This window comes from Sander lucioperca, chromosome 6 (assembly GCF_008315115.2).
Source record: "Sander lucioperca isolate FBNREF2018 chromosome 6, SLUC_FBN_1.2, whole genome shotgun sequence".
In the NCBI taxonomy this organism is placed as follows: domain Eukaryota; kingdom Metazoa; phylum Chordata; class Actinopteri; order Perciformes; family Percidae; genus Sander; species Sander lucioperca.
Genome location: NC_050178.1, coordinates 33,507,991 through 33,519,428, shown reverse-complemented (window position 1 = coordinate 33,519,428; position 11,438 = coordinate 33,507,991). Strand labels below are relative to the sequence as shown.

The following is an 11,438-nucleotide window of genomic DNA, read 5'->3' as shown; positions in this document are numbered from 1 at the left end:
CGTAAAAGGCAAAACTAGACACTGTCGATAACGCGCATGCTCTGGTCGGCAGCTGTCCTCAAACTGCTGCCCCTTTTTTCATTCTCCTTTATCAAATACTTTTTGTGATTACACATGACATATTTAACAAAGAAAACTTCAACTTTGCTCCGTTATTTTTTATGTAATTGTGATGTCATATCAGTTCTTGGCTAGTCATTTTTTTTTAAAGTTAGGCTTTGAGTTAGTCCATTTTCTCTTGTGTAGGTTTATATTTGTTCTAATAATAACAGTTATAAAAAGAAAACAAAAATAGTTGTCCATATGAGTTTTTATTTTGCGAAACTTTAATTCCCTGATTACGGGGGCTTCACTTCCGTTTCCTCTTCGTCACTGCCACACAAAAGTGACTGGTTCAACATTACACCAAAAGACAAAAAAAATGAATACATCGACACCGCTCAACTCGTCCAGCGAACGATTTAACCTGCTGTTTGTAACCTGCCTGACCGACGCCGCTAAGCCTAGTGTTTTTCATCTCCTGTTTAGACCAATATGAGCAGTCTGTGTGTGTTTGCATTCAGAGAAGTGAGCTTACAAAGTACGCAGAGGGTCTTATCTCGGTAGCTAGCGTTAGCCCTGCACAGCTGCCATCTGTGGCCCGCTCTGGCTGTATCAATCACGGGAAAGGGTACTTTTCAATTAGCTACGGTAAATTAACAAATCCTCTGTAATTTATTACTGCTTACAACATTGCTGCGACACGTACGCACAGTGTAACGTTACTGTTCAACTACTAGTTAAGCTTAGCAAGCAGGTGGTGCTACAAAGTCATGGGTGTGCAGCAGAGGTGAGGTTACTTTGCTAACTTGCTCAATAGCTACCGTTATTCAAGGCAAAATCTGTGATGCAAATGCAAAAATGGTGACCTCACTACTACCAAATTTTAAAACAGGAATTGAAGGTGCTACGATCAATGTAATGTAATTTGCTACTATAAACAAACTGACATTAGACAACATACTAGACATATTTTGTGGTGCTTATGTTTGTTTACATCTGTACTGTCTGTACAGCCTAAAACGAGCCGAAGCAAATATTTAGTTCTGTGTGACTAACTGCGCCTTCATTCAGGCACATATGTAATGTATCATTAGATTATAAACACACAAAATACAGATTTGGCAGTATAAGACAAACTCTTTGCTCATTCTCTGTCAGCCACCTAATACACAAGTTTTCTGATAATGCTTGCAGAAAGTATGGCTGCAGTTTAATTGGGTTGTTTTGATGATTAACCTGATATTTTGAATTGCATTAACGCTAACAGTCTTTTGTGTTTTTCACCACAGACTCGGCACCATGAATCTGTTACGTCTAGTGTGCCGCCACAAGACAGCCCTGGTCATTGGCACTGTGTGCAGCTTTGCTGTCGTTCTGGTCTTCTTGGCCAAATGTACCTCAGAAACCCTGAAACAGGGCCACCAGGATCCTCCAGGCTTAGCTCCTCGTGCCAATGCTTTGCAATCCCGTCCAGAGCAGCATAATCCCCCTTCCACATCCAAAGAATTGTCAGCATTCCTCGTGGTCCTCATCACAACCGGACCTAAGTACACAGAGCGGAGGAGTATCATCCGCAGCACCTGGCTGGCCAAGCGGGACTCTGATGTTCTGGCTATGTTTGTGGTGGGAACTCAGGGACTTTCCAACGAGGATCATCAGAACCTTAACACAGAGCAAGGGAGGCACAAGGACTTGCTTTTACTGCCTGAATTGCGAGATTCTTACGAGAACTTAACACTCAAGCTGCTGCACATGTACACCTGGCTGGACCAGAATGTAGAGTTCAAGTTTGTCCTTAAAGCAGATGATGACACATTTGCTCGCTTGAACCTCCTTAAGGAGGAGCTAAAGGGGAAAGAGCCCAACCGGTTCTATTGGGGCTTCTTCTCAGGGAGAGGGAGAGTGAAAACAGCTGGGAAGTGGCGGGAAAGCTCTTGGGAGCTTTGTGACTACTACCTGCCCTACGCACTGGGTGGGGGCTACATCCTCTCGGCTGACTTAGTACGTTATGTGCATCTTAACGCAGGCTACTTAAAGACATGGCAGAGTGAGGATGTGTCACTGGGCGCCTGGCTGGCGCCAGTGGACGTTCGTCGGACGCATGACCCACGCTTTGACACAGAGTATAAATCGCGTGGTTGCAACAACAAATACTTGGTGACACATAAGCAGAGCTTGGAGGACATGTTGGAAAAACACCAGACTCTGCAGCGCGATGGCAGGCTTTGCAAGGAGGAAGTCAAGCTGCGGCTGTCCTATGTGTATGACTGGAGTGTGCCACCCTCACAGTGCTGCCAAAGGAAGGATGGCATTCCTTAATTTTTGTCCTTTTTACAAGGCCCTGAAGTTGTCTTCTTGATTTGTCTGATGGATTCTTCCGAGTCAGGAAAAAGTAAGGGAATAATGTTTTTCGACCAATTCTCTAGTGTTGCACAATTTAAAAGGTATGTAACAGGTTCCAGAAAACAAAGCAAATGCCTTAATGTTGATAGAAACCCCATTCCAGATTTGGAAAACCTTTTTACTAATTGTGAAAACAAAAAAAGGACAATTTCACTGCTTTTACATCACGTAAGAGCAGGTCTAAGCTCAGTCTTTAGAGTTTTAATGTTAATTTAGAATAGGTTTGACAAATTAAAAATATGCACCTGGTCCAATGTGGTCTGGATAGAAGAAAAGAAATGACATTTCAGTCTCAAGTCTCTATGGTATGTGTCATGCAGTATAACATTTTGTTTGTGATAGGGCTGTCCTCGACTAAAGAAATTCTTAGTCGACTAACACTTATATGATTTTGTCGATTAATGGATTAGTTGATGTAATCGACAGAGCTGTGCTCTTTGAGAGGTGGTTAAGACTAGAAAAGCACAATATAAATGTAGTTAATTAACCATCTGTAAAACTGAGTTTCTCCACAATTAATCCTGCAAAAGCACCACTTTAAATCTTGTGTTTACCAGAAATGTGCTCATAAGTTTCTTGGAAATGAGTAATTAAGCATGAATAAGCATAAAAAATGACTCATCAACTAAAGAAATCTTAGTCGACTAAGACCAAAACGACCGATTAGTCGACTAATCGACTAAGAGGTGGCAGCCCTAGTTTGTGATGCAGAACAGGTAGTATAATCACTTTTTTCCTAGCCTGGGAAAACCCTGACAAACTTCCGGCAAATTTGAGATTTGCTCTGCAAGTCCGTCAGGCCAAGAGCCCATTCAAGCCCATTTCCAATTTTTCCAAATCGAGGCACCAATCACAACTGTTGAGACGGGTTTTACACGATGACGATAGCGCAGCGACGGCAAGCAGCTTTTTGTTTACATTCAACATGACGGCCACCGAAGCGCAGCAACCCGTTGATGCCCATAGATATAGAACAATAGATATGACATGTAATTCTGACTTGCCATTCCAGGATGGAACCACTTGGCGGCCATCTTACCAGGGTTAAGTTTTAGAATTGCTTCAATTGGAACCAATAGGGAAAGAGGCTCATGTTGTCTTTATAATCCTTATATTTTTCTACCAATACATCAATAGTGGTTTTAATTCAAACTAATGACTGTAAGACAACTGTGCCTTTCTAGAAAGAAACAAAAAATAGAGATTTGGGTGGAATTTTGATTGATATAGCTCCAAGAGAACAAGTAATTCGTTCAATTATAAAGATAAGCTCATAATTTTGCATTTATACTGCAGGTAATAATTTTATTTTTTCAATTTTGCCTGAACTTAATATGTAAAAACTGTCTTTGGTATTCTGAATGGCTAATATACATTAAACAGTATTTTTTAACGTAGAAATCCTAAACAGATTCAGTATTATGGTCTATAGAGCGGTAGTTACGATAAGACACATGAGAGAAACATCCAACTGTAATTTATTAATACATTTATTTATGTGTGTAGATTTTATCTCAACTATAAGACCACATTTCCCATCAACCCCGCTACTTCCTGTTTAGCGTTTGTTTTCTTCCTGTCAACCGGCCGGCATGGAGTTAGTTTTGACGATGAGCGGAGTAGTTGAAGAGCCTCGCTAGCTTCAATGAGTTTTTGTTGATAAAGACTATAATGACTTCACCAGAACTGCTGATGGACTTGTCGCAATTTTCATTGCGCTAACGTTATGTTATGGAAATTACATTTACGATAGTAATGCGGAGAACTGCTGAAGTAGGAATCCTTTCTGGATTGAAGTTACTTTACCTCATCAAGACATGGATTATTAAGTTTTAATTTGCTTTACTGAAAGGAAAATCGTGTAAAGGCATGAGGTAAGCTGACAACACTAGATGTTAATATATGATGAGTGACAGCAGGATTCAACATGGCTAATGTTTGGGGAGCTAACGTTAGCTGGTGAAAATGTAACGTTAAGTGCGGCTGGTCGGTTAGGGCTCCGTGTTGCTGGATGTGGCTAATGTTGATTTGTGTAACGTAACTTTACTCTATGTGTAACGTTACATTTTAACGTACCGTTAGCTTGCTGGATTTGTCTTGAGATATTATAAAATGAGATTTAGGAGTAAAGAGTACTTGTCGTTAACTTTAATTTAACTGAAAACTTAACACAGATTAAGTGAAATCAGCCGCAGCAGTCAATGTAGGGGTAATATTAACGACGTGTTAAAAAAAAACTGTTATAACGTTACTAAATGTCTTATTTGAGGTCAAAAATCAATCAACTAAAAAAAAATCAATCAACTAAAACAATGTTTGCTGTTCATAAATGCTGTTAAGAGCTACTAGCAATCACCAATAACTGACATCTCAGCCGGTCCGTTAACAGTTGCTAGGTAACGTAACTAGCTAGCTAGCTAGTTCACCAACTTTTCTGTATTTATAGTTAAAAAAAAGAAGAGAAAAAATACTCTATCTACTCCTACTGACATGTGGAAAGTGATGGCAGCCTCCTGGGTCTCTTCGGTCCTTCTGGTAAAGCAGTTAGGTGCTGCACAGCTGATAACCATACTTGCTGCCATCGGTGACAACTGTCGGTACACGATCCGTTCTGCACATGCGCAAGATAATACTGTTTTACCGAGGATACGACCTGCACGATCTGTTCCACGCTAGCCTATGGCTAGCCTCCACCGGGAAGCTAACGTTAGTTTAGCTAACAGCTAATTCGGCTAACCGCTAGCTGACAGCTAGATTCAGTCTAAAATAACGTTAACTCAAACGTAATGGGAAAAGCAGGCTACAGCTAAATTAAGACTTCACAGTAATAACAATAAAGACAAGTATTGAGTGATTGTATTTTAAATGAGCACAAGTAAAGTAGAACTGACGTAACAGCTGTTATATATGTTAGGTGTTTGTTATATATGTCAACGTTTATTTTCAAGTTTTATTTTGAGGGTCTTTTAAAGTTATTACATGCTGTCTCAGCTAGCAGTTAGCCGAATTAGCTGTTAGCTAAACTAACGTTAGCTTGCCTGTGGAGGCTAACGGCAGACCGCTACAATCAGCTAGTGGTTAGCCGAATTAGCTGTTAGCTAAACTAACGTTAGCTTGGCTGTCGACCGGAAGCGTGGAACAGATCGTGCAGTGTCGTAAATCCTCGTACAACCGTGCATGCGCGAACCGCGTACCGACAACTGTAAACAGTACCTGTCGGTACACGATCCGTTCTGCCTGCACGATCCGTTCTGCACATGCGCAAAATGTTAGCGCATGCGCGGTTGTACGAGAATTTACGACACTGCACGATCTGTTCCACGCTTCCGGTCGACAGCCAAGCTAACGTTAGTTTAGCTAACAGCTAATTCGGCTAACTGCTAGCTGAGACAGCATGTAATAACTTTAAAAGACCCTCAAAATAAAACTTGAAAATAAACGTTGACATATATAACAAACACCTAACATATATAACAGCTGTTACGTCAGTTCTACTTTACTTGTGCTCATTTAAAATACAATCACTCAATACTTGTCTTTATTGTTATTACTGTGAAGTCTTAATTTAGCTGTAGCCTGCTTTTCCCATTACGTTTGAGTTAACGTTATTTTAGACTGAATCTAGCTGTCAGCTAGCGGTTAGCCGAATTAGCTGTTAGCTAAACTAACGTTAGCTTCCCGGTGGAGGCTAGCCATAGGCTAGCGTGGAACAGATCGTGCAGGTCGTATGGATACGTAAAACAGTATTATCTTGCGCATGTGCAGAACGGATCGTGCAGGCAGAACGGATCGTGTACCGACAGTACCCTAGTAAGATGGCCGACAGTTATGCCATTTGTTATGACGTCATGTCATATCTATTGTTCGCTGCTACGTCACCCGGATCGTTGCTCTGATTGGTTGGTTGAAGGACTATCCAATTGCGCCCAGTGGCATTTGAGCAGCGAATGAAGCTTGCCCAGACCCACTCTCAGTTACAACTGAGAAGGGTCTGGTGTCAACCAGGCTACTTTTTTCCCCGTTTTTCACAAATGGAATGTTTTAAACAACGTTAAAGCTTTTACTATGATGTCTAATATCAGTGTTACAACTTTAAGTGGTGTAACTGAATTGGCTGAAAAATATTACCCCTTAACTCTAGAACAGGAAGCCAACTTCAGCCTCGTGTCCTCTTCGACCATCAAACTCCTTTTGCCTTCTTGTTCGGACCCATGCTCCTGTCACCACCAGTTTACCACATCGGTGGCCTGTGTCTCTCCCCTGTCTGTGCTTCTTCTGCTGTACCTCTTTGTTTTACGGTTATTTCAGTGTAGTAGATAGTACAGGGAACCGCAGACGGGAGAATCTTAACCTGCCGTGATGTCTGAATTTTATTTGTGAAAGCATTTTTTTTATTTGTATTTTATTTATTGTTAATTTATTCTGTAGCAAACACAACACGCTGGTATTGGGATAGAAGAACAGTGGCCGTGGTTGCTGCTTGCAAGTGAAATTTGTATTTATAAACGTGTTGGGAGAAATTGTGTATAATTCACAGAATTAATGGGCAAGAAATGTTCACTTTTTAAATGTAAAACGTGTGTTTACTGTCGTCGGTACGACAAGGTTTCATGTGTTCGGAGGTGCAAAGAATGTGTGCGAGAAAATGGTTGAATGTGTTGTATTCAGCAGGCCTTCTTATTCCTTACACTGGAGCCTATGTGAGGATTAGTGCTGTCAAAAGATTAAAATATTTAATCGCATTAATGTCATAGTTAACTCACAATTAATCGCACATTTTTATCTATTCTAAATGTCCCTAGATTTTTTTGTCCAATTCTTTTTTTTTTTCTCATTTTAATGCTCTTATCATGGAAAAGTGGATCGGCTTGCTTTGTGCTTTTGTCGCCTGGCTTTGACGAGGGGGCGGAGAATTCGCATCAGCTGTGTGCTTGGCCATCAAGTGGTATTTCAGACTGGACGTGCTGCGATGATAGCTCAGTTCACAACGACAAAACACACAGATCACTTTGGTCTTGTCAATGGAACCATTTGGCAACTTTTAAAAAGTAAACTTTCCATTCAGAATCTTATTGGCATCCATTTCGGCGTCTCGCGCTCGCCATCCACTCAAAACGTAACGTTAGCCTACTACTCTTTGGCCGGCTCGCAAGCCCAAACAAGTGTGCAGCGTGCCTGTTGTTTTGTTTCCGGTCTAGCTAGATCCGGTGTGGTGTTGTAGTTTTTCTAACGTTACTAGTTGTTGCAACAGCATGTGAAAAAAACTACAAAGTTTGCTATGCCAAAAAGAACGTTAATCTCGCGATAAAAAAAATTGGCCCATTAAAATGGGAGTGCGTTAACACCGTTAATAACGCGTTTAACTGACAGCACTAGTGAGGATATTTACATTTCCAAGGCAACAGTCACACTTTAAAGTTTAGGTCCGATATCAAGTTATTTGTGAATGTTTGTTTGCAGCACACCACAGATTCAGATTGAGAAACTTGATATAGAATACCAGCTGTCACGTGGTCACTTTGGTAAACCAGAAACATGGTTTTAAAGTCCATAAATCTTTATTCAATGATTACTTGTTTTGTTTTCTGATGTTAAGCTCTCTGAACTTACCGTGTGATGTCAGTAGCTGTGTCCCGAAACTTGTGAAATACAGTACAGTGTTGATTAAAGGGTACAATATGTTGGAGCACCAACAGTTGAGGAATGCTGCAAAAAGAGCTACTGTACGTCCATGCTCGTTTTTATGTGTCTGTTACGTTTTTGTGAACAATGACATGACTATTTTCTCACAGTTGTCACTAGCAGATTACGATTCAATATCAGTGTTTGTTTTTACGTACATGGATGTTTTATTAAAAATTCTAAGTGTATTCTTGTCACTTCTATTCTCATATATTCATTGTTTGAAAGGATACATCAGTCAAATGCATACATGTTGTAAGATATTCTACAAAAGGCAGAATTGCTACCAAGAGGTCTTAAAATGTTTTTTAACAGTACTACGAAATATAATAACCTACTTTCTATGGCCATATTTAGGAATGATTCTAGCGTAACACACTTTTTGGCTTAATATCTCTACACAATTCAGATTTTAGAGGAAATACTTACACTTGAACATTATTCTCAAAATAATACTGATGAATTTTTATTATTCCAATCTGAAATATATGCAGTTGTCAATCAAGGATCCTTTTAACTGACAGTACCATAAAGCAGGAACTTGTCTGGACTCCACTGTAACAGTATTTGTCCCTTTGCTCTCGTCACTAGGAAAAAGTTTGGATACGTTTCAGGGTTCCTCTCACACGAACAAACTCTGGAACATTCTGCAGGCTCTCGCTCTTCTTCTTCTCCTCCAGCTCGTACTGCAAGACAGGATGCATCTGTGTTTGGACATCCTCCCTAATAAGATTTACCAATATCTGCAGGCTTCTCACACATGCCCAAAAAGGAAATAGATGATTATAAATGCTGTATTCCTCCAGCTGTGTGGTTTTCCGTCTTTCTTCTGAACTAACATACTCACAACTTGTATTTTCTGCAGCCTTGTGCGTAGCTTCACTTCCAAGTCGGAGGGAGGACAGAGGGCCACCTCCTTTTGCTTGTGCTGCTCTCTCTGTCTGTGTTCCAGCACACACTGCAGCTCCGGCTTCTCTCTGGGCAGTAGACCACTGAGGGCACATGGAAAAAATACTGATAACATGATGGATCAATAGATGGAGATAAGCAACCCCAAAAATAACATGCCTTCTTCCCTGCAGTGCTATTTAATCATCAATGCGGATAGTTTGAATTGACACCCTTAATTTACAAACTTTGTTGTGAACGCTACAAAGATTTATAAATGGACTGTATTAACATAGCGCTTTTCTAGTCTTAACGACTACTCAAAGCGCTTTAACATAGTACAGTACAGGAACCATTCACACACATTGATACACTGTGGCTGAGGCTGCCATACAAGGTGCCACCTGCTCATCAGATAAACATTCGCACACATTTACACATCTGGAGCAATGCGGGCTTCAATGTCTTGCCCAGGGATTGAACCACCAACCTTCCGATAGTTGGTAGGCGACTGCTCTACCACCTGAGCCACAGACCCTGTATTGTAATGTTTGTACTGCTTCAAGAACTACAACATTTTTTGTTGTTGATTTTGTTGCATCAATATACTTTATTTTTGCTTTCTTAGACACAAGAGGGTGAGACCACTGGTTCCCTGAGAGAGATTAGCAGTAATCTCAGTCAAAGGTGTACCTTTGACTTGATCAGTGTTAAACAACACCTATCTGCATCGATTCATGGTATAAAACTTTGGTAAATATTTCTTGACTCCTGCTGCCTGATCATAGACAGCAGGTACAGAGCTCAGTGTTTTCTCACCTTCTGTGGCATAATAGCAGCTCTCTGTGAAGGGCTCTGTGTTGGTGAGGAGCCAGGATGGGATTTGGCAGCTTCCTGGTTGTGATGAGGTCACTGCCCTCCTGTTGTGAACTCTCAGTGACCTGCTGGCGTGGCGGGACCATCCAGCAGTGATGTCTCTCTGACACACATAAATACAAGCCAGCACACACAGTCACTTATCTTCGGCAGTCTTTCATCCAGTATGAGTAGAGCTTTTGTTGGTAGCTAAATGTTAAAACATGATGCTGCTTATTTTAAAGTGATATGATGTGTTGCCATAAGATTGACTTTTAAAGTGATTTGCTACAATTTCGGAGCAAATGTGAAGACCATGAAACCAAAAGCAACGGAAAAATTGACTTTTATTTGATTTTATCTCACCTCTTTTACTTCAAAGACCCACTTTTTGTGATACCTGAATGAAAAACAGCAGGCAAGCAAGTAAATTCCTTTAAATGTAATAATGAAATAATGCAAAGATTATTTTTTTTAGCACTCAAAACATGCAAATCACGATGGCAATCACAGACCATTCTGCCCCTCGTCAACATACTCTGTCAAACAGACATGCTCACATCCACACAAAGACAAGTAATTGTCAAAATGACACAGCACGTATCACATTTAGTTGCTGCAGGAAGTTGTGCTTTACATTAAAATATATGCCCAATGATGAATATTTTCTAGAAGCTCTGACATGTTTAATGGATAAAAATGATGAGGTTTGTTATTCTATTTCTCTTATCTACCTGCATACCAGAAGCAAAGTATTGTGCAAAATAAAGTCAACATGGTTTGTGACTATTTACAGCCATACATACAAAGGATATATTGTGAGCTTCCTGTTTTGGAAATGATTTTAATTCCAACTTTATTATGGTTTTTGAAGTCCCAATGCTCTTCTTCCATTCTTTAAAAATTGAGCTCAGAAAAAAACACTACCCAACTCAAATATGACTAAATAGGCAACGTTTTCCCTCTCAGCTTACGACGAAAACACAGAAATAATGATAAAAACCTTACCTTTGTGCTATGGTAGAGATGCATTGATGAAAAGATAGATGTGCTAAAATCTGTTCTTGCAGAAGCAAATGCAGAAAAAAGAAGGAGCAGAAGCTAACTGTTGTTTTCAGGGTGCACAGCAAGCTGCAGTGTGGTTGATCTAGGTGTGCTACACTGTCCTGTGGTCAAATCTTATTAACTGTCTTACGACCCTTTGCTCCAGCCTTGTTCCCTCAGCAACATGTAGGGATTAGGATAATGTAATGTAATGATTAGGATAATGCAACATGGACCTTTTGAACTTGTGTATCTCTACTTTGTGAATCCAACTGAAGGAAGTGAAGCAGATTCCAGATTCACATTGTATTCTGTCCTGCTGCCTTCCAGATGTAATAGTTAACACACTAAAACAGAGGAAATCGTCATGGTCCTGAGGTGGAATTAAGTCAGTGTAGCAACAGTAAACAATTGGGCACAACATATGTGAGTTACAGAGAGAGACAGTGACAATGTCAGCCCTGCAACAACACATTTAATAGAGATGTAGGGATTAAGTAAATGCAGCGCTGAAACAGCGCTGT

General features: G+C 40.3%; 2 protein-coding genes across 6 annotated transcripts; one reads left to right on the top strand and one right to left on the bottom strand.

The window, feature by feature from the left end:
• The first annotated feature begins 220 nt into the window (after positions 1 to 220).
• Positions 221 to 8,847, top strand: b3galt6 (UDP-Gal:betaGal beta 1,3-galactosyltransferase polypeptide 6). Of its 5 annotated transcripts, XR_004897546.1 has the most exons (3): positions 221 to 829; positions 1,332 to 2,434; positions 8,719 to 8,847. XR_004897546.1 is itself a non-coding variant. In XM_031323916.2 (2 exons), the coding sequence occupies exons 1-2, from the start codon at positions 813 to 815 to the stop codon at positions 2,359 to 2,361; spliced, it is 1,047 nt and encodes a 348-aa protein (XP_031179776.1). In that variant the 5' UTR covers positions 222 to 812; the 3' UTR covers positions 2,362 to 2,677. The 5 variants fall into 5 exon arrangements, 4 of the variants coding, with proteins under 4 accessions (XP_031179776.1, XP_031179781.1, XP_035857749.1 ...); XM_031323916.2 differs by lacking the exon at positions 8,719 to 8,847 and having other exon boundaries at positions 222 to 829; positions 1,332 to 2,677; XM_031323921.2 differs by lacking the exon at positions 8,719 to 8,847 and having other exon boundaries at positions 224 to 690; positions 1,332 to 2,677.
• On the bottom strand, positions 8,174 to 11,044 carry LOC116067547 (protein FAM107B). Its single transcript, XM_031324029.2, has 5 exons — positions 10,879 to 11,044; positions 10,237 to 10,270; positions 9,835 to 9,994; positions 8,975 to 9,119; positions 8,174 to 8,813 (listed from the first exon to the last, which is right to left on the bottom strand). Exons 3-5 carry the CDS (start codon positions 9,975 to 9,977, stop codon positions 8,715 to 8,717), a joined length of 387 nt encoding a protein of 128 aa, XP_031179889.1. The 5' UTR covers positions 9,978 to 9,994; positions 10,237 to 10,270; positions 10,879 to 11,044; the 3' UTR covers positions 8,174 to 8,714.
• Between the last annotated feature and the right edge of the window lie 394 nt (positions 11,045 to 11,438).